Source organism: Chiroxiphia lanceolata, chromosome 20 (assembly GCF_009829145.1).
Source record: "Chiroxiphia lanceolata isolate bChiLan1 chromosome 20, bChiLan1.pri, whole genome shotgun sequence".
NCBI classification, from domain to species: domain Eukaryota; kingdom Metazoa; phylum Chordata; class Aves; order Passeriformes; family Pipridae; genus Chiroxiphia; species Chiroxiphia lanceolata.
Window position 1 is genome coordinate 4,963,183 of NC_045656.1, and position 21,637 is coordinate 4,984,819.

Here is a 21,637-nt window from a genome sequence, read left to right on the forward strand (position 1 = left end):
TTGAACTCACTCCAGCTTTCACTGGATATATCTAAAACTGAGAATTACACCTATAAATCCAATGAAAGCAGCTTTGAAAATTGAGAAGATATCCTGCACTCCTGCTTGTTGCCTCCTCTGTGTGGTTCTAAATAAAGGCAGTGCTGCCGTTTGGGGAGGTTGGCAGTGCTGACTCTGCTGATGGGACCTGCGGGCACACAGAGCTGCTCCAGGACTCCAGCTGGTCCTGGGTGAACAGGTATCACAGATGAGCAGCCAGATTAGTTTGATTTTTGTTTGCCAAAGGAGAAATAGGAGTATTTAAATGTAAATATGCAATTAAGTGAAATGTAGTCTACTTCTAAGCAGCAGATTTAACAAACAAAAGAAATCATTGCTTTTTTTTTTTCTTGCAAGCCATACACGGGCTTGACACTGATAGCAGAGAAACACATGGTTGTCTTTAAAAATCATTTGCAGAGAATGAGTAACAAACCATAAGTCCTCCAGATCTGTTTGCTTGTCTATTAATACAACCCAGCGTTTTCTCAGAGAAGTCAAAAGGTAGACAAGCAGGCTGCAAAACAAAAAATAAAAAGCCTGAATATCACTTGTAACTCTGAATTACCTGCCTCTTCCTATCTCATGTCCTAGTCTTATCATTATTTTAACATTAGGTCTTTCTTGTATTTAATAGTACTTCTGCACTTCATTTATATTTAATATGACAACTACTGCAGGATGAAAATGATCATTATCTATCTTATTTCAGACTCCACGTTCTAGTCTCAATAGGCACAAGCAGCAGATGATTATACAACTTGTGATGTTTCATGCAAGCAAATTAGAGGTTTTTTCAAGTTAAAAGTATAATTCAGTGTAATAGGAGAGTGTTGTTAACTGCTGTTCGTACTTGCAGCTTTCTCAGAGTACAGTGGAGTATAGTCACTAAGAATCAAGATAAGTGTTTAGAAGATATGGAAAAGGGTATTTTGTTGTTCCTGTATTCCCAGAAAAGCGGATGTGGAATATATTTCAATCTGCTGCAGTGTCATCTTGAATTGTCAGGGAAGTGTTTGGGTGACAGCGTTGGTGGGTTGAATTCCCAGCTCTTCTGCAGGATCTTTGGTTTAATGCTCACCATTACTGTCCCTCTTGCTAAATGGATTCTCTCCTACTTCACTGGTGTTTCTGAGGAACAGCCATTAACCTCTGTAAGATGCATTTTAGGCTCCTTAATCGAATGTGTGTTCATGGTTGGGCTCGTGCTCCCCACACATGCTCAAGGGCTTCCTCACGTTCTTCATGGAAGAGGTTCGGAGCTCTCCGATGTGTTACAGCTGTTGATCTCTAAGCACAAAAGGAGACAAAGAGATGATACAGTTAGTTTCTGTTACCTTTTCTGAGTAGGTCTGCCTTCTCCTGAACCTCTCTCTCCTCTCCAATTTCTTGTCCTACTGGCAGGTCGGTGTAGGGAGGAAGTTTCCGACTTGAGGATGGATTTTTGCAGCTGTGGGAAACCGGAAGAAGAAAGATTTAGGGAAGAGAATTTCTGAAAATGGTGACCAAGGGGAGAATGGCCTTGTCTTAGAGCTGTCACATTTGTCTTCTTCCCCATGGAGGGATGCTTGCAATAATATTAACATGAATGATTTTCATGCAAGGAGCAAGTTCATTGGAAGTAGCAGTTCGGGGCAATTTTTGACAATTTTGCCTGAAACGTGCACTGTGCATTCAGAGAGCCACAGGCACATGGCCCTGCCGTTCCTGATTAAGAAATTCTGCTCCATTACTTCGGAATATTTTATCTGATTAGTATTTTGTAAGCACAGATTTTCATAGTTGTCAAAGCATTCGGGCTATTAATAATAAATAGAACTAAATAGAATCCTTTGACTTTCACGGCTGCATCTTTCCAGTGCACTTATGAAATGGGGGAATTTATTCTCTCTGTTATCCCTGTTTTCCCAGGGAGCTGTCCTGGGCAGTAGAAAGGCTCATCTTCCAGTTTCACTCAGTCAGTCATGGGAGTCCCACATTTAGGAATTGTCTCTGTTTCTGGTGCCACCTGATGCCATGCTTTGTCCTTGCCAAACTGCCCTGAATTCAGGCTTGTTGCCTTTTTTTAATTTCTGTGGTCTGATGCTTTGTTCCCATCAGGAGCAGGCCATCGAGGTGCTAACACGGTCCAGCTTGGAAGTAGAACTGGCTGCGAAGGAGCGGGAGATCGCCCAGCTCGTAGAAGATGTCCAGAGACTCCAGGGCAGCCTCACCAAGCTGAGGGAGAACTCCAGCAGCCAAATCTCCCAGCTGGAGCAGCAGCTGACAGCCAAGAACAGCACACTCAAAGTAAGGCTCAGTTCTGTGCTCAGCAGCTCAGGATGTTTGTAACAGATATCATGATATTGGGGTTTACTGGTGTAAGTTTGCTGTGGTTCTGCTTCTTCAGGATGCTGCTGAATTCTGTTTTCTGTGGCATTCATCTAATCACAGAATGGTTTGGTTGGAAGGGACTTTAAACATCATCTAATTCCAACCCCCTCCCGTGAGCAGAGATGTTTTGTATTCTAAGTGATCACATTTCTTTTAAAAATCTAAATTACTCAGTTCTTATTGTCTTGAAATGTGTTTTTGGAGAACATGGGCTACCTTTAGAATTAAACCCACCCTCAAACCCCAACATTTATTGACCATGGATACGTAATGAAACAGCTGAACTGAAAAGGCACAGAAAATCCTTCTAGGCTTTAAAACTTTTAATTCCCATTCCAGTGATTGGTATTGAAGATTTGCCAGGAATGTTTATGGTTTATCTTTAAATTTACCTGCTACCCCTTCCTGTTCTGTCCACTGGAAAAGGGAAATGTATCATTTAGAGCATAGAAACAAATAAAATCAGGACATAGAGAAGGGTCTTATCCTTAATAACCATTTCATTATTTTTTAACTATTTGCTGCACGATAATTCCCATTTATAATTAGTGGTCTGGTGCTATACTCATTTGCATAACAGCACTGCACTAGGACCAGAAGGAACAGCTAAGAATTTTGTGAGTGACCCTTTTACCTTCTGCTTGGGCAGCTTCACTTTCTTTGTGCTGAGCCCACACAGTTCTGATGTCTCCGTGAGCACGAGGAATGTTTCCTGCCCTGTGGGATGAATCAGTTTCCTGTAACTCCCCGTCTCCTTCATTGTTCCACCAGCTCGGAGCTCCAAAGTGTAAACAAGATAAATTTATCTGTTCCATTAAGGACTTGGTAGTTTTGCAGGTTTGATAGTCTGAGGGTTTTGGAGAGCAGGAGGCTGATAGTACCCACTCAGCTCTGACTGCGGCGTGGGCAGCTCTGCTCTATCAGGATGATTTAATGTTCAATTGAAACTCTTACAAATTGCTCTAATTCTGACATTTTTTAAGCAGTTACTAGTTTTGCTGTGGTGGAGCATAATTTACATGGAGAGATGTCTGTTAGGAATGGAAGCTAAAGTGTTGCAGTCGGTGCTTTCTGCATGTTTTAAGCCAGCTTTGCAGAAGTTTTATGAAAATTCAGTGGAGCAAAGGACACCTATTATGTAACTATATTGACAATATCAGTCCCTACCCACCTGTCACCGTGTGGGCACCACTTTTATTGAGGGTAAAAAGAGTTGCCCTGGTTTTAAGAGACACAGTTTGCTGGCTACGCCCATGTTAGAGGGTTGGGTTTTTTTTTTCTTTTCCTTTTTCATAAAACCTGATAGAAAATATCTTGAGTCCTTGCACTTGACAGATTTTCTTGGAATAAAGCATGTTCCTGGTGAGGTCAGTATTAGTTTAGCCATTAACTTCAAAGGGAGTAGGATCATAGAAATGACAGAGCAAGTCTTTGATTTCCATTTCAGTAATCTCCTTCCATTTTCTCACAGCCTTGCCCAGCTAATGCTCTGTATTTAGCTTTCTGTTGATAGTGTCTGATGCAGTGCCTCTATTGATAAAGTTTTAGTCATTTCAACCCTCTTTAACCTTATTTGTTGCAACTACAAATATAGTTCAAAGTACTTGCTTTTAACCCAAAGTGCTGGGAAAGCCTGTGCCAGAACTGTGTTGTACACAGCACCAAATCTCACTGACAATGTGTCGATCTCACGTTTGATTATGGAGGAATTGCTTCTAAAATAACAGAGATGGTAACAGTTGCCTCCACAAAAAAAAAAAAAAGAGTTTCGCAAATTAAAGCAATGTTCTCAGCCTGTATCTTGGGGGAATTGTTTAATACTCTGTAACTTAATGAAACAATACAGAAATACTTCCAAAATTATTGCTTCCTTATCTTCATCTGATCTAATAATCAAAACATGTCCTCTAGTAACAAGACTTTTCCAACTCTAATTATGTTAACCCTTTGTGGGTGTTAGAACATCCCTGATACCCAGTTAAAATACAGCACAGAGATACATCAAATAGCCCAGGTTAATTAAATGTGGGCTTGTTAGTTTATTACTCTAAACTAAACTACAGCATTAGTCTAATGCATTTTTTGAATGTTTTAAGCCCTTAACACAGCCCCTACTCTTTAACTATGACACTTAGGTTAAAAAGACAGTAAAGATTGTATTTTTTAAATAACATAAGAGAGGACCCAATCTGTGCACGCTCTGACATGGGTTCATTCATAACTCAAATGCAGGACGAGTCTTTAACATGGAATATTTGCAAATTTAACATGCAGAAATGCCACCAGTTCATCCCTTCTGCCCTCTGGCTCCTGCATTTTCCTGTGTTGGAGGTCATTAGAATATATTTTGTCTGAATTAACCAGGTTGATATTTAGTGTAAGATATTAGTTCCTCCAGATTGTCTCACAGCTTGAACCTTTGTTATCCCGTGTTCTGTGCATTTTACAGGGTTCTTTGAGACAATTACCATACTAATACATTTTAAAACAGTCATTGACTGGGAAGATGCCAAGTGCCTAAATGGTCTGCTTATACACAGGCACTGCATCCTCAGTTGTTAGTTTATATTGTTTAGTGAAGTAAACATTTAGGTGCAGATTTTCCATGGCAACAATCTCTCTATTAGATCTTTGGGAATGATGGATATATGTGTTTTTTATACAATTCAAAGTAAAATATTGCTGGTTGCCATACTGCTATAGCAGCATGTGAGTACCTGAGAGTCCAAAACAGCTTCATTCTGTCGATATCTATTTTTTTTCTTTATTTTTCTACCTGTGTTTTGTACCTAAATTTTACTTCATCAGGGTATAGCTTATCCCTGCACAGAATTACATTTAATATAGATTGCATTAAAATGGGAATCAGTAGCTTTTCTGTGGTTTATGTCTGTCTCTACAAAAGGCTGTTTTCTTAGCATATCCTTGCATAAGTAACTAACATGTTAATCCAGGATATTGTTTGTTTTAAATCTATTCTGGTACTTTTTGTTCCGAGGACTACTATAAATAACCAGTTATCCCTTCTGTAAAAGCTCCTCTGCTGTAGACCCAAAAATGTTATGAGCCACAGAGTTAAGGAAGAGGTGAATTGTGGTGTGTCTGTGCTGTGGAGCACCAAACAGAGTTAGAAGCAGGTGGCAAAGTGACATGACCGAGGAGAGCAGAAGGATGTCGTGGGGCGTTTGGCCGCTCCTCCCATTCCCTGCATCCAGGGAAGTTTGGAAGCTCTCAGTGGTGATGCTGAGTCTCCTCCCAGTACCAGGGGCTCCCTGGTTTCATTTAAAGATCCCTCTCCAGCCTGATCTGGTGCATTAAAAATTCTGTTTGGATTCCTTGTTAAAGTAACTCTGGCTCAGCATCGAGCTGTAGCTCGAGCTTCTTGAACTCACGGCACATTGTAGCTGGTCCTCCTTAAAAATCAGAGAACTGATGTGGCACCTCAGGCTCTGGGACTACATGGTACATTCCCACAGTGACATTTCAACACATGTTGGAGGTTATCAAAACCTCCAACATCCTTAATATTTATGGGATTTTCCTGGTCACATCAACCAGGATTTTCCTCATTACGTCAAGTATAGGGCCAAAGCACCTGTAGCACTGTGTCTGCTGTCTAAAGCAGAGTCAGTGGTAAGTCAGGACGTGTCAGAAGAAATGACTAAAACTCGTCTTATATATATATATATATATATATATATTCCAGGTGGAAAATATTGTTTTAGCTAAAACAGACACCTTTTTTTTTCTTTTTAACACAATGGAAATGACTGCGCAAGTCACTGCTGGCTGAGGATGCTGGCACACGAGACCTTTTTAAGAGGCCACTCGTTTCATCAGTGTCCCATAGAGTGCAAATTCCACACTGAGCAGCAGTTCCTGCATCCCTGTGACGAGCAGTGGTGGTGATCCATTAAGAGCTGCTTGTTGAGCAGCTGCTAGAGCAGGGCCTGTGTATTCCTGCCGGGAGATGCCTCTTGTCAGCAGTGACTAAGGGTGGTGGATTATGGCATCAAACAGCAGGAACAGGAATTGAAGGGGGCTGTGTATTGATAACGTGGATGTCCACTTTGTCACTGCTCTTTAATATCTGTGCTGATGGCAAGGCAGAAATGTCAACAGTGTGTGAGCTGGACAGGGCTGGGAAGGAAATCCTTTAAAAGACAGAATATCTGGACATCCCACAAAGCCCCACCACGCTGCTATCATGTGGAGAACCCTCATTTAAATCGGACAGGTTGACATGGGTGATACCCACACACTGACTTACTGGGGAAGGCAGCACAGGGAACAGGTTCCCAATTCTGTTTGTTGGCCTGTGCCAGCCCTGCCTCCACATACCCATAGCTGTGCTGCTGCACAGCTTTGTGGGGCTGCATTTGAAACGGGTTTGCTAAAATTATCCAAGTTCCCAATAGCCCTCCCCTGCCCTCCTGCAGTCAAGAAGCAGCCCCAGAGTGGGTGTAGGATCTTGAATTCCCTTCTCCCCTGAAGGCAGCCTCTCCTGGACACAAAGCCCTATTTTTCTTTTTCATGTCATGTACTCCTTTCCTTTTCAAAGTAGACGCTCTGTCTTTGAGGTGAGGCGTCCTTGTGTTATTTCTGTTTCCCGTGACCTCTGGGATTCTGTGACAATTTTAACACCAAAAATATAGTGGAGCAGAGCTAGCCTGAACTTATCCATGGAAGTTGCAAGCCAGTAAATTCTGTTCTTTGCTTAGATCAGGTGTGTCTGCGCTAAGCAAAGAAATTATTAGTGGGAAATTAATGTGGCTTCTGCAAGCAACGTAACGGCATCAATTATGTATCACTATGTTTTAGGCCTCCTGAAGCATTTATCCTGTAGTGATGAGCACTGTTGTTGGGAGCTGGGTAAGGTCCAAGTGTGTGGCATTGCGTTCTGGATTGTGTCAGGGGGTTTGTTTCAACGTTTGTGGCATCCTCACACCGCAGAGGAGCCTTTGAGACCGCCCGGCGTCAGGTAGACCCTGAGCAAAACGACCTGCTGGGCTGGTCTCAGTGCTCCATCTCCAGTGTGTAATCACATTAGTTATTGCAATAAGTAATGCTTGTAAAACGACCTGGTACAGCTGTTGTGTTTGGGCACGAGGCATTGTAGAAGCCTTACAAGCCTAAGGCGTCCCAGTCAACAACAGCTTCTTCAGTCTGTTCTTTTTATCATGTAGATAAGGTTATCAAGAACTGTCCTATTAAGAGCACGGTGTGTGCCAAAGCATCCTGCTTGTTTACTCAATGTCCCAGTTCCCTGAAAAATTCCGGCTGCCCCATTTTTTTGATACCTTCCTCCCCTGATCTCTTTATTGAGCACACGACAGTGACATTGCAAACAGCCAAATTGGGACCCACTGAGTTCTGTCATGCTTGGCACTCTGTAAACAAAGGATGAGCGAGGTATAATTGTGTTTACGTTTAATTGGTTATAGTTTGTTTTCTAATATATGTAAATTAGGTATGAGTCATTAACCCTCACTTGTGCGCTGCTGTATATATGGAATAATTTGAAGATGATTTTGAAAGCCTGCAGAAAAGAAAAAAAAACAATCTAAATAATTAAATCCATCTTCTTTCTTTTTAAAGCAACTGGAAGAAAAACTGAAAGGACAGGCTGATTATGAAGAGGTTAAGAAAGAATTAAAGTAAGTGTTAAATGCTTACATAATTTTTTCACAAACACTAACAGTGCTTGTTAAATGAAGCCACAAATCTATGTTCTTGGAACAATAAAGAATTCAGTCAAAACCACAATAACGGGGAATTTGGGAATATTGGCAGAAATTGCATCCAGAACCAGTGGAACTGCTGTATCTGAGGGTGCTTCTTGTTGCAGCAGAGGATCTCAATAGCAAATAATACACATGTCCGTGAAGAAAAGCCACTAAAACTATTGCCCACAAAGGGAAGAAAGTTTGAAAGTCTGTGGTATTTTAGGTTGACCACCCTAAAAATCCCCAGCCAACAGCTGTATGTGATGTGGACCAAAAATTTAATGCAGAGCCTTTGGCCATGATACCTTTTCTCTGCTTCTGGCAGCCAGTGTTCAGCACTTACCAGTTTAGTGCTGGGCTTGTCTCACTGTATATTTTTGCTAATATATTGTGGTTTTAAACTAAAGCCACAAACAGCCTCTTCCTATTTCAAGGGATTTTCTTAAGAGACTTAAAAGAGCCTCATTTTAAACTATAACAAGATAAGCTGTCAGGTTCAGAAGAGAACTTTTTTGACTGGAAATATGTTTAGTGTCAAGGTTTAAATAACTGCGAGAAAGTCCCATCTCTTCTTTCATCATTCTGGCATTTTTGTGTGTGCTTTAAGAAGACTGAAATAACCCGTTACCTTGTTTAATGAGGTATTTCAGATGAGGCTGGTAGTCATGTGCTTTTGTTTACACCTCCCTGGAGAATATGGAAAGCAGCTTTGGATTTGCAAGCCCCACGCCTGCCCAGCTCCTGGTGCTGATATATTCAAGCCACGCTGGCTGTGGTTCTGGTTCACAGTGGGTGTATAGTTTCACTTAAATTAAGTGAATTGGCCATTTCTTTGGTCATTATTCCTGATTATTAACTGGTCTTAAAAAAGCTTCATGGTTTTAGTGATGGGGTAAATATATCCATGTTCTCTCCTGAGTTAAGGAAACAGCTTCAGATTTCAGCCAGTTTATGCCCTCATACGTAAAAGAGTGAATGGGAATTAGGCCACAACCTTCCAATTTGCTGCATGAGGTACCAAATGTAAATGTGCTGAGACAGCAAATGGCTTTTGAACCCTACCTGGTTTAATGCAATGTGGGTGGGATACAACAGGACTGGGGCTTTAAAGCCAGACTTCTGGTGCCAGGAACCCAATGTACACACCAAATACATTTAGGTTTACTTTGCATTTGTACTTTAGATACAAACCCTGTATTCCTGGCAGTATTGCCTTTTTTTTTTAAATTAACTTTATTTTTTACAACACTGACTTACGTGAGGGCAGGAATGGGAAGGCAGAGAAGAGGTCTGGGAGAAGTTGTCACACAGGAGGATTCATACAGTGTTTCTGCTCAGGATGAGCGTGCAGTGAAATAGATGGGAGAATCCCCTGGGTGGCCCTGGTTGGGTGCCAGTAAATTAACCCTGTTCTCCCAGCTGTTACAGCTTTTATATCCCCTAATCTGCCAGATAGCTTGGAAATGACCTGGGGTCCATACACCGTCCTGCAGGATGGTGCAGGGGGTTAAGACCCTCCATGAGAGCACTGAAGATGTTTGCAATGCTGCATCCTCCAAGCAGCTCATTGACACCACACCCTCTGCTCCCATCTAATCCAAAGGATGTGCTAAAGGCTAAATGTGCATCACCTGGCAGCAGCAGTCTGATCTGAAGTGAGGCTGTTGCTGGAAATGACTGTGAAAAGTCTTCTGCTGTAAATCAGAATCCCTCACACTGAATCCTGCCACACCTGTCCTGTGCCCTGAAACACTGACAGAAATGAATTGCTTATAACATCTGCACCAAGAAAAAAGATATCTTGTCAGTAAGTCAGAAAGAGACTATATTTCTCAGGGTTTTTTTGGCACTGATGTATTTTCCTTAATCCTCCCCAGGATATTAGAGGTATTTTAGGCTGAGGGATCTTAATATCGGCCAACATCTAACCTTGGGGGAACTCAGCTTGGGCCCATGTCAAGATCTGGGATGGGAGGATTCTTCACTTTCTGCCTTGGCTTTTGTGCCCAATGGCTTTTAAACCTATTTTTGAGATCTGAGAGCTCTGTGTGTCCTTTCAGTTCCCTCTGGAGTGACACGACAGCGCTGACCCTCCTGCCTTTGCAGTCGGGATCAGACGAACAGAAAGTCGAGCTGTCCCAATGCACACTTTGCTTTGCACTAAGATCTTTCAAGTCATCTTAGATGTGCAGATTCAAGTCACAAGATCGTTCCTTTAAAGAGCAGGTAACTGATCTTGAGCCACAGATTGAGTTGAGATCTCATGGGCAAAGATATTCCTGGAATCCAAAGAGGAAACATTTTGCTTCCTCGTGTTCCTGAGGAAAACGTCTCTTTTGTGACACATTTGAAGAGTCATTTTTGACATGTTTAACTATCATATTTTTTGAAAAAAATGAATCTGCTGGAGTGAACAATCCTCTTAGGACAACTGGAGGTGCCATCAGTTTGATTTTTAGTATATTTTGGGTTGTAAGTATATAGGAAATTACCTGTGAAATTGCCAGAAATCTAATTGAGGTCGCAAAGAATCCACTTTAGGTAGGCAGAGGTCAGTAAGTTTCCAGCCAAGTGCCTGCTCCAAGCTCACTGGAAATGCAGCTGCTGCAAGGATCAGGATCCTTCCTAAAGGTCCCAGCTGGCAGCAGGTGCTCAGAACCAAAATGCATCAGTTGAGCAGCCTGTGCAAGGAGAGGAATGGCAGGATCAGGGCTTCAGAGCCAGGCTTTTGGTGTGGAGAACCAAATGTACACCCTAAATAGGTTTAGGGTTACTTTGCACTTCCTGCCACTGTCAGCCTGGTTCTGGAGGCTGCACACTGTCCCCTACCTGCTCCTTGGGGAGCGAGCAGCTTCTTTTGGTTTAGCCTCATCCAGGAGGAAGGTGGTTGGGATGCTGCTGGACTGCTCCGAATGGCAAACCAAGTATGGTAAGTGGGGCTCACTGGGAGAGCCGTGTCACAAGTGCTGCTGGTCTGATGTGAAATGGGAGAAGCACCTGGGAATTGCCTTGGGAAGTTTGCCACGTGATAATTTGCTGTTACAAATTGGGATTCTTTTAAATTCAGATGAGTCTCCTCATCTGACCGTGGTGAGGACATGCATTATGATCTGCTGTCCTTACAGAGGCCATCCCCTGCAGAATCCCTGGGAGGATGGAAACAGTGATTTGCCAGTGACTGGGGTTTTCCTTGCATGAGTCCCTGGGCTTTTATCTCCCCTGGCACCTTGGAGTCCTGGGAGACAGAGCTGTGCCTCAGAAGGGCTGTCCTAAGAAACACTGGCTTTCAGCAGTGATTTGTAACCTGAATAAACACGTCTGTGTTGTCAATATAATGTCAGGCTCTCTAAGATCTCGAGCCATTAGTGCACAACCTCTCTCTTTGACTGGCACAAGTCCACTGATAGCAGAAAAGAAGCCCCTTTGTACGTGGGTGAGCTGTTGTGCCCTCGTAGAGTCTTAACAACATTGCTTTATGTGCCATGTATAGGATGATGGCCCTACCCTACAGCCATTTCTGCTGGCAAGAGGGGTCATCCAGTGCTGCCCATGTCATGAAAGTCATTACCAGAAATTAATAGAAACGATTCTATTAATCATTGTATTTTAGGAATGCCTGTCAGCATTAACACTGTATGCAGTGAGTATGCAGAGATGCAAAATGCATCAGGTTTCTGTCTCAGAATGACCTTTTTTCCTTGGATTTGCTATGACTTTGAGTGACCTGGAATGACTCAGAGACCACTGATTTCCAGAGTGTCACTTAATGCACATCTGACTCTGGATTAATGCAGGGACAGGTTCGTAGAGGAGCTGGACACCACGTGGTCTGAGGCAGTTAATGGGTGCCTGGTGGACTCCTCGTGGTATCCAGAACAAGTCCCTGTGTCTTAATACTGTCCCTCTGCCTTTTTTTGACTCAGTTCCCACATTTTATAGAACCACAGAATGGTTTGGGTTGGAAAGGACCTTAAAACCCATCCTGTTCCACCCCCTGCAATGGGCAGTGACACCTTAACACTAGATCAGGTTGCCCCAAGCCCCATCCAACCTGACCTTGAACGCTCCCAGGGTTGGGCCATCCTATTTTGGTACATGATCCACAACTTTTAATACAGTTTAGTACATGAATAAACAGATTCTCATTGCCTCACAAAGTTCCTGGTGCTTTATACATGAAAAATGCTATATAAACACTATATCTGTTTATGTGTTTTTCTTCACCGAATGAATGTTGTCTTTGTACAATAAGAAGCCGAAATCATTTATTGCTTCAGTCTGAGGAAGTTCATGTCCTGCCTGCAGCAGGCTGATTTAAAAAAATTTATATGACAAAGCACAGTAATAAGTTTGGATTCCTGTAAGATTCTGGTTTGCCAGATGAGACAACTTTAACTGAAAGCCTTTGAAGGGAGACGTCCTTTGACCGCTCAGTATTTATATAAAATATTGACAATGAGACTATCAGATTCTTCTCCTAATGTACTTATAAATATTTGGATCTTTCATATTTCTTAAGAAATATTGTGCCATTTTGTCTTCCCGTTGCCATAGAACGAGGAGGTTATTAAAATGAAAAACTGCCTTTTACCCTGTAGTGTCTTGGTGGGGAAGATTATTTGTGCATATTTTCCTTGCTGGTGAGCTGGTGTATATTATATAAAGTGCTGTACTGTGGTGGTGATTCCCCTGTTTTGTTGCTTTGCTACGACTTCTTCATTCCCTTCCAGCTTCACAGATAAATTTATATCGCTTCTGACAGCTTAAAATGTTATATCCTTATTAACCTTTAAATTTACGCTTTAAACTGGCCTTGTGGGATTGCATATGGAATGATTTAGATGACGCTTGAGAAAATTTTCTTATCCAATAACTAGTTTGAATAGTTATTCTATATTCATTATGAGATTGTGTTACTGCAAGGAAAGTTGTTGCCACTTGTAGTGTTGCTGGAGAACAGGAAACGATAATGTTAATGCTCATTAGTGGAGTCGTTATGGAAAGGAGAAATAGAAAATAATTTTTTTTTTCCTGCCTTCCACAGTATATTGAAATCCATGGAGTTTGCACCATCTGAAAGCTCTGGTGGGCAGGTACTGAACCTACTTTTGTTGTCTTACTTACTTCAGCAATTCAGTTTATTAACAAAGATTGTGTCTTGCAATTCCTTGGCGTTGGCATCGACAGTTTCCTGTTGATGTTGAGACATACGGGTCGATCATTGTTTTTCCTGATGTTTTCTTCTGTAAAAAGCTGAACTGAACATTTTTTGCCTCTTAATTTCTTTTAAGTGGCCAAGGACAAAGTGATATTTCAGCTGTGCTGGAGTGAATAACCAAAATGTTGTGAAGTTGAGTCATTTAAAGATACTAGAGGTGGTGTACGGGCAGTACACTGAGCAAGGACTTCGGCATTTTAAAGTATTTATTAGCCTTGAAAATAATGTTCACAAAAGAAAACAAACCTTTGAGTACTGAGAAAACTCTGACATTCCAGCAAATTAATCTTCCTTAAGTTTAAAGGTTGTAAATTAAAGTCTTGCTTCTGAAATCTGAACTGAATATCGATATCCTGGGATTAATTTTCTATGAGTTTTTTAATGATCAAGGGTTAGATATTGAGGGGAAGGTAAATAGCAGGTTTCTGTGGCTGGTTTTATTTTTGAACCAACTGTTTCTGCTGAAACGCAGCATGTCAAGGAAATGCTTAACTTGAGTCACTTGACCTAGAAGGAATAATATAATCTTAACTCCTGTTTTAATCAGATTAAAAGAAGTCTACAGCTTTTAAACTGAAAGTGTGCCAGGACCATTTAAAAATAAGTAGGATTAAGAAAATGTTCCGTTACACATCTCAAAATAATGCAGAATTGATGAATGATTTACAATGGAAATTAAACAGTGAATCTCTTCCACGGCTCATGTCGGAGCCCGGAGTGATTCCCGCAAATCCACACCCGGCGAACTCCCTCCCTGCGTCCAGAGGGGAGTCGAGCGCTTGTGGTGTTTTTTTTTTTTTATTTTACTTCTGAAATCCTTTTTAGTGCCTGAGTGAGCCTCTCAATGCTTTTAGAAACAAACCTCCCACTCTGGTTCTCTTTAGGATGCATCCAAACCGCTGGAGGTGCTGCTGCTGGAGAAGAACCGCTCGCTGCAGTCGGAGAACGCCACGCTGCGCATCACCAACAGCGACCTGAGCGGTAGGTTGACGCGATTTTTGGCTGTTCTGGTTCACTTTGCTGTCTTGTGACGGGTGGGAGGGCTGAGTGAGAGCTGAGTGTCTGAGCTAATGCATGGCAGGAGGATTAAGAAGCAACAGGAGCACTGAATAACGCTGGATTTCTGTAGTTTTATAGGCTGGATAATAAAGTAAAACTTGGAGAGCTCAGAGAGTCTATAAAGGTTGAGGAAGAGGCATTACAGGCTGTACCCACTGGTAGCGTTTGAGGCTGTTGTCTGTTTTGGGAACAAATCTGTGGCACCACAAGTCTCTTCCCCTCCCTCCCCAGTGTTATGCACAATGTTTGCATGTAGAACATAACCTCCCTGTCTGATACACTTGGATGTGCCACCAGCAGGTCAACTTGGGAAAACAAAATCCTTTCTTTTTGGCGAAGTGTGTTTGCCGTTCCGCTTTCCTAATGTGGGCTTTTACATCTTGTGTGCACATTTTTTAAATGGCAAGTCATGGAATTTCCAGATACTCGAATGCTTATGGTTTTTGCAGCTGGAAGAAAGTTAAAAGTTGCCACTGGCCCTGGGATTACTGAATTCTGAAGTGTTTTATGACTTTTAACTGAGTGATCTTGGTGCATCCACCTAATGGTGATTCCTTTATTCAAATTGGTTTGTTCCAAAATGTAAATGTTTGCTGCATTTGGGTTCAGTCAGGTCCAATGAGTCATGTCTTGAATGAGAGACAACAGAGAGACTTGCTATCTGTAACTGCATTTATTTAACTGTATAACTGCACTTCATGTAACTGTTCTAGTGTTAATGTCTGTAAGGGGGATTCTCCAGGCTGCAACATACAAGAAAGGTGCAAACATGAAATGCATGTTGTTTGTTTTGGGGGCCTTGTTTGGCTTAAAAAATTTCAATTATGAAAAACAAACAAACAAACAAAAAACCACAAAACCAAATAAAAACAAACCAAAACCAAACCAAACCAAAACTCCCACCGCCACTTCATTGGCCCGTGTCAATCTGCACTTTTTTTTTCCCTTTGCGGGGCAGACTTTGCATTTTTTTATCTTGGTTTTTCCCTCTTTGACCCCCCATAATGCATTATGTTTGACCTTCCTTGTAGGGTCAGCCAGGAGAAAAGGGAAAGACCAGCCTGAGAGTCAGCGTCCTGCAACCTTGCCGGCCTCCCCTCCTTCCCAGTTGCTCCGCAACGCGGGGGAGCAGGCTTCCAATACTAATGGTACACACCAGTTCTCACCAACGGGTTTAAGTCAAGACTTTTTCAGCTCATCCCTGGCGAGCCCCAGCTTACCCCTGGCCTCCACAGGAAAATTTGCACTAAACTCTCTCCTCCAGCGACAGCTAATGCAGTCCTTCTACTCCAAGGCAATGCAGGAAGCAGGAAGCACAAGCATGATTTTTCCAACAGGTCCATACAGCACAAACTCCATATCTTCCCAAAGTCCATTACAACAAAGCCCGGATGTAAATGGCATGGCCCCGTCTCCCAGCCAGTCAGAAAGTGCTGGGAGCATCTCTGAAGGCGAGGAGATAGACACGGCCGAAATTGCACGTCAGGTGAAAGAGCAGTTGATCAAGCACAATATTGGACAGCGGATATTTGGACATTATGTGTTGGGACTGTCGCAAGGGTCTGTGAGCGAGATCCTGGCCCGGCCAAAGCCATGGAATAAACTGACTGTGAGAGGCAAGGAGCCATTTCATAAGATGAAGCAGTTCCTCTCGGACGAGCAGAACATCTTGGCTCTCCGCAGCATCCAGGGTAGACAAAGAGGTAAGTGCTCTCCTGCCCAGGGTCTTGCCCCGTCCTCCTCTTAGTTCCAAATGTTACCAGTCGGAAGCTTCCCCTCGCGGGGCGGTTTGCGCGTCGCCGCCGTTCTCACCCAAATCAGGTGTCAGGTACAGAAAGTTCAGCTTTGCAGCACTCGAGCAGGTTAGTATCTTTGCTTATGCTTTTTTTAGATGCTGGCTTGTGCCTGTCAGCAGGAGCAAGCAGCAGGGGCACTCACATCCCTCACTTCCCGAGAGCTCCGTGTCAGAGCTAAATCCAGAGTGAAAAGGGTCAGCAGCTACTCGGGGTATCAGCCCTCAGAAATAATTGCAATTATTTATTTGGGGTTGTTTGCTGAGACCAGGCTTTTGTTGTGTCTTGTGTGATTATGTTCTTTTTCCCCAAAGTGTTGTGACAAAATAGGGTAGGTGATGCATGAGATGAGTAATTAAAACACAATCCCAGTTTAAAGCAGCTTTGCATATTTAAGGCAGCGATTTTAAGAGGTAACATGCATTTCATTGTGATTCATCTTAAGACTGAGATTTACATTTAGAGAAACTGAAAAGTAAGTTGTTTACAGTCAAGAAATATTGGAAAGGACAGGCAGGGTTTTCCTAGATTTTGTTTAATTGGAAGCACACACTGTTAGATTTATAATCTGTTCTTCCTTTTGATGATTGTACTTGAGGGGATTATCTGCCCATCTTTAACCTCTTCATTTTTGGTATCTCTAGACATTTATTTATATCTGTCTAATCTCCTTTCCGAACATAGCTGTAATCTTTATTAACAAATCAGCCAGCCTTGCTTCTTCCCAAGTAGCCAGTTCCTCCGGCTCAGGCAGGGCCCCGAGGGGCCAGGAGAGCTCAGGGACAGGCTGCCAGCTCCTCATGTCACAGCCCGTGATGTCAGAGCAACCATCCCCTGATTGTTTTGTTCTTACCAAACTTGTTTTTCAACAGAGAATCCAGGCCAGAACCTGAACAGACTATTTCAGGAAGTACCGAAACGAAGAAATGGGTCTGAAGGTACGTCACAGGCAGGTGTTTTTCTTTGCAGTCAATCCCTAGGAAGTGGAGTGTGCTTTTAGATGTGTGTTTCCTTAAAACTGTGCAGTTTGATTCTGGCCTGGAATCTGATAGAAAAACAGACAGTAAGTATAAAACAAACCATGGGTTAGATGAACACTTTGCTTTTTCTAATTCTGCTGCTGCTGCTGTACTAACGTAACCCTGTTTGGACAGTTTTTCCACTCCCATCCTCCCTGCATTTGCAGATAAAAAGAGATAAGTGACAGAAGTGGCTTTATAAAATCACCAGATCTATTTGCTATTCTTGTGATTTTGGAGGGAGAAAGTTGCACAGTTGCACCAACAATCACATACTGCTTCTGCTCTAAATTTACTTCTTTCTTCTCATGGGGCTTATGCTGACAAATTCCACTTTATTACACTGTTAAATTAGTGTGATGCTTAGTTCAGTATTGTATATGAGAAAGACAAGATAAGTGAACATCAGATTGATATATTATCACTGAGCAGGAAGTCTGAACGTTTTTCTTCGTTATAGATTAGGTTGCAGAATTTGTCTTTTAGTAAGATGAGGAAGAAGAAAAAAAAAACTAAAGCAGGGACCCCAAAACTCTGTAGTTATTTTAACTGCAGTCAGAAATTATCTAGCTCACTTACAAACAATAACCTCATAATGAAAAATGCAGTTAAGTGCAGTAGCATTCATGGTTTTCCCTCCTTTTCTTCCCCTTAGAGGTTAAAAAAGAAAAAAAAAAAACCAAAGCAAAAGCAAACACTCAGCTCTTTACCTCGAGAGTACTTCAAATGGTATCTGTGTTTAAATGACTCTTTCTCTTCATGTATTAACCTCTAGAAAGTTAAAAATTAGTTTTATCTAGTTACTTTTTAATTCTGTTTTGTGCTGAATGTATACTCATCTTACTTTGCCTAGCAGCTGATGCCATTTTTAAGTTGATTCTTGGGCTTATGTTTTTTAGCTTTCTTCCTTTCCCTTCTTTTCCCTTCTGTTTCCTCTCCCCCTCCAAAAAAAAAAAAAGAAAAAAAGAAAGAAATGGAAAGAAAATAGATCTATATATGTTGCCACAGAAAAGGAATATATGACCAGCTAGTTCTTCCTCTGATGTTCTCACCATTCCAGGGCAGCTAGAGACAGGCACAGCGAGGATGTTTTTCTTTTATTAAGTATTTTTGGTGTTGTAAATGTTGGTAAAGGCCCTGTGTAAGCTCTCCTCAGGTCGTGCTGGCCGTGGTATCAGTATATCCAGTGTGTCTTTGTGTTACAAAAACAACCAGATAAAAGTTTTCCTGGTGTCATTAGTTCTGTTTTCCTCTCCAGGTAATATAACCACAAGAATCCGAACCACAGAGACTGGCTCTGATGAAGCCATCAAATCCATCCTCGAACAAGCCAAAAGGGAGCTGCAAGTACAGAAAACAGGTACGGCCTCGTTTTGTCTCTGGCTCCTTCGATTTCAGAATTTAATTAAAACAATTGCCATGAGCTTTTTGGTCAGTTAATTATATCCTTGAAACCGTCAGTGTAGGTTTGAAGAGCTTTCTTGAGGGGTTTTATTGTTATTTAGTGGAGTTGTTTCTGTGTCTAAGACGTCCCAGGTTAAGGTCACACGTGTCACAGCATGGTGGGGTCTCTGCTCTGCTCCCAAGGGAGTGACACTGTGGGATTTCTGAACACCTTTATCCCTGTGCAGAGCTCTGCTTTCTTTGCAGCCCTCCAGACCTGCAGGGGCACCTACAGAACCCTTTCCTCTTCCAGTTTGCTCCTTGGAAGGGGAATGGCTTCTGCTTTCTCTTTTCTCTGACTCAGGCCCCAGGGACAGAACTGCTGGGAGAGGGAACTGATGGATTTATCGGGGTGAAGGTCACACTCTAGACAGCAATTACCAGTCACACAGCACCACTGTACATCCTGTACCCAGATTATTATATAGGCAAACTCAGTTCTAACTGTTAGATGACTTTATTTTTGGTTACAGAATGTATTCAGTGAATGAACTAGCAAATCCTTTCCCAAAAAATCCATAGTTTAATGTCTTACCCTGAGAAAAGTTTAATTTCTCATTGTATGCTGTCATGTAATTAACATTTCTTCTGTTCCATAGCCCTCCCAGCTTTAAAAGAGTTCCTAATATTGCTAATGGGCTGAAGTGGAAATTACTGTGCAATACTTGTGTTTTGTTTTTTAAAGTAAATACTGATTTACAGTTTTGGATATTAGTCTTTTCTTTGAAAACTAAGTTAATCTCATGGCAGAATATAAAAGACTAGTTAATGTATGACCTAAATAATATGACCTTATACAAGAAATTATTGCATAGAGAAAAATATGGGCTGTGTGCAGGAAACTGCAAGCACGTTATCCAGTAACATGTTTCATCTGAGAACCTCAGACTTCCTTTCAAATATTAATTCAGCCTCAAAACTCCCTATGAAACCAGCAGATAAAACAGAAGAGAGAGTCTCACTGTCTTTTTTTCCCCATTTCTTAGCTTTTCATGTATTTTATAGTGCGTGACAGGAAGGAATGTAGGGAGGCAAATTCAGAAATGGATTCAGATGAGGCATAATAATATTACCAGAGTAATACATAGCGTGTTTCAAATCTTATTTTGCTTTCAAGCCACTTGCAGTGTGAGGGTTCCCTGCTCCTACCTAGTGCTTCACTTTCCCTGTTCTCTGTAGAGCAGCTTTCAGAGGAATTGGTTTTCAAGCACTGGGGACCTCAGTGGAAACGGCCTTAAATAGAAGCAGATGCCATTGCAAAAACCTCCTGGCTCTGCAGAGATAATTCCCCACCCACGTTCCAGTCTCTGCTCATCCCCAACTGCTACAGCACAGCCACCCAAATCCTGGTTCCCCACTGGAATACTGCATTTGGGGGTTGTCTCTGCTGAAAGCACCCGTGGCTCCATCCCAGAGCTTTGGATAAGGCAGAGGGTGATGACCAGGTGTCAGCCTGGCTTTGGTAGAGCTGTTTATTTCAGTGGTTGAGACCATGGAACAAGAAAACAGGAAGCAGGAGCATATTTAGCTTGTCAAATGAAATGATGATGATCTCTTCCTAAAGTTCTGGCTTTGTTGTAATTTGTGTGTTATGTTTGTGGAGTTAAAAGGACTCACCTTATTTATACTGTGAGAGGGTATTAATAGTCTGTCCAGGTGAATGCAGCTGTGTTCAGTTCTGTGTGTGTGTTAGATTCATTTGAGGAGAAAGAGAGAAGTGAAAGGTTAAATAACTCTATAAATACAACCATAAAATGTTATTGACCACTTGGGGGTGGGGGAGGAAGAGGTGAAGGCTTGATTTTCAAAGGCATTTATTTGAAAATTTTTACAATGGTGGAAGTGCAAGTGATCCCAGACTTGTGCAGCTGAGTCTGTGCGTGCAAACATCCAGCACTTTGGCAACTATCAAAATTTTCCAGTGAAGGACTTTGGAAATCTTACCTTATTTTTTAAAAGTGCAAATCTTTGCTTAGTGAAAACTCCTCCCTCCCATCCAGAAATGTATTTCAACCCTTTCTTTTTTTTTTGTCTGTCAGGGAACTGTTTACAGTAGCACGTGTTGAATATAAAGCATATTCCTGTGTTGCATTTAGTCTTTTGGTTGTTTTTCATAGCTGAGCCGGCTCAGCCGCCTTCTGCCTCTAGCAGTGGCAATTCTGATGATGCTATTCGATCCATTCTGCAACAAGCCCGACGGGAAATGGAGGCACAGCAGGCTGCCCTTGAACCTGCCTTAAAAACACCACCTTTATCTCAAGCTGACATTTCTATCCTGTCCCCCAAACTAGTGTCTACACCTGCAATGTCTTCGGTTTCCAGCTATTCTCCTTTGGCCATATCCCTGAAGAAACATTCATCTGTCACTGATTCCAGTATCTCTGCATTGCAGAACCTCTCTGGGCTCAAAAAGGAGCCTCAGGAGGCACCTGTTTTAGAGCTTCATGGAATAAGTGATTCCGCCCAGGGTATGTTGAGGCATGTTAAAAATGAGTTGGGACGTGGTGGTGTTTGGAAGGACCATTGGTGGAATACTGTGCAGCATGAGAGAAGAAATGCAGCTCTTCCCGAAGATATAAAAGTTGAGGAAGCCAGTGGTGGAAAAGAAAAGGTCAGCAATCAGACTAGGCCAGATCGTAGCCAGCTCCAAGGACCGTCTTCTTCCGAGTATTGGAAAGAGTGGCCAAACGCGGAATCTCCGTACTCCCAGAGTTCTGAATTGAGCATGACTGGGGCGAGTCGCAGTGAGACACCACAAAATAGCCCCCTCCCTTCATCCCCTATCGTGTCCTTGTCCAAGCCATCCAAACCTTCGGTTCCTCCACTGACACCCGAGCAGTATGAGATTTATATGTACCAGGAGGTGGATACGATAGAGCTAACGCGGCAGGTCAAGGAAAAGCTAGCAAAGAATGGCATCTGCCAAAGGATCTTTGGGGAAAAGGTAAACAAGTGGTTCTCTCTTGT

General features: G+C 42.2%; 1 protein-coding gene across 7 annotated transcripts in view; it reads left to right on the forward strand.

Moving 5' to 3' along the window:
* Positions 1–21,637, forward strand: part of CUX1 (cut like homeobox 1) — a 271,733-nt gene that overhangs the window by 184,580 nt on the left and 65,516 nt on the right. For 2 of the 7 annotated variants that reach the window (XM_032707449.1, XM_032707450.1), the window contains exons 11-18: positions 2,140–2,328; positions 8,011–8,069; positions 13,183–13,231; positions 14,241–14,337; positions 15,447–16,118; positions 17,081–17,146; positions 18,486–18,587; positions 20,788–21,614. In XM_032707449.1, the coding sequence (XP_032563340.1) occupies positions 2,140–2,328; positions 8,011–8,069; positions 13,183–13,231; positions 14,241–14,337; positions 15,447–16,118; positions 17,081–17,146; positions 18,486–18,587; positions 20,788–21,614 (2,061 nt within the window). The remainder of the gene's footprint in view (positions 1–2,139; positions 2,329–8,010; positions 8,070–13,182; positions 13,232–14,240; positions 14,338–15,446; positions 16,119–17,080; positions 17,147–18,485; positions 18,588–20,787; positions 21,615–21,637) is intronic. The other 5 variants (XM_032707451.1, XM_032707455.1, XM_032707452.1 and 2 more) reach the window with 4 other exon arrangements.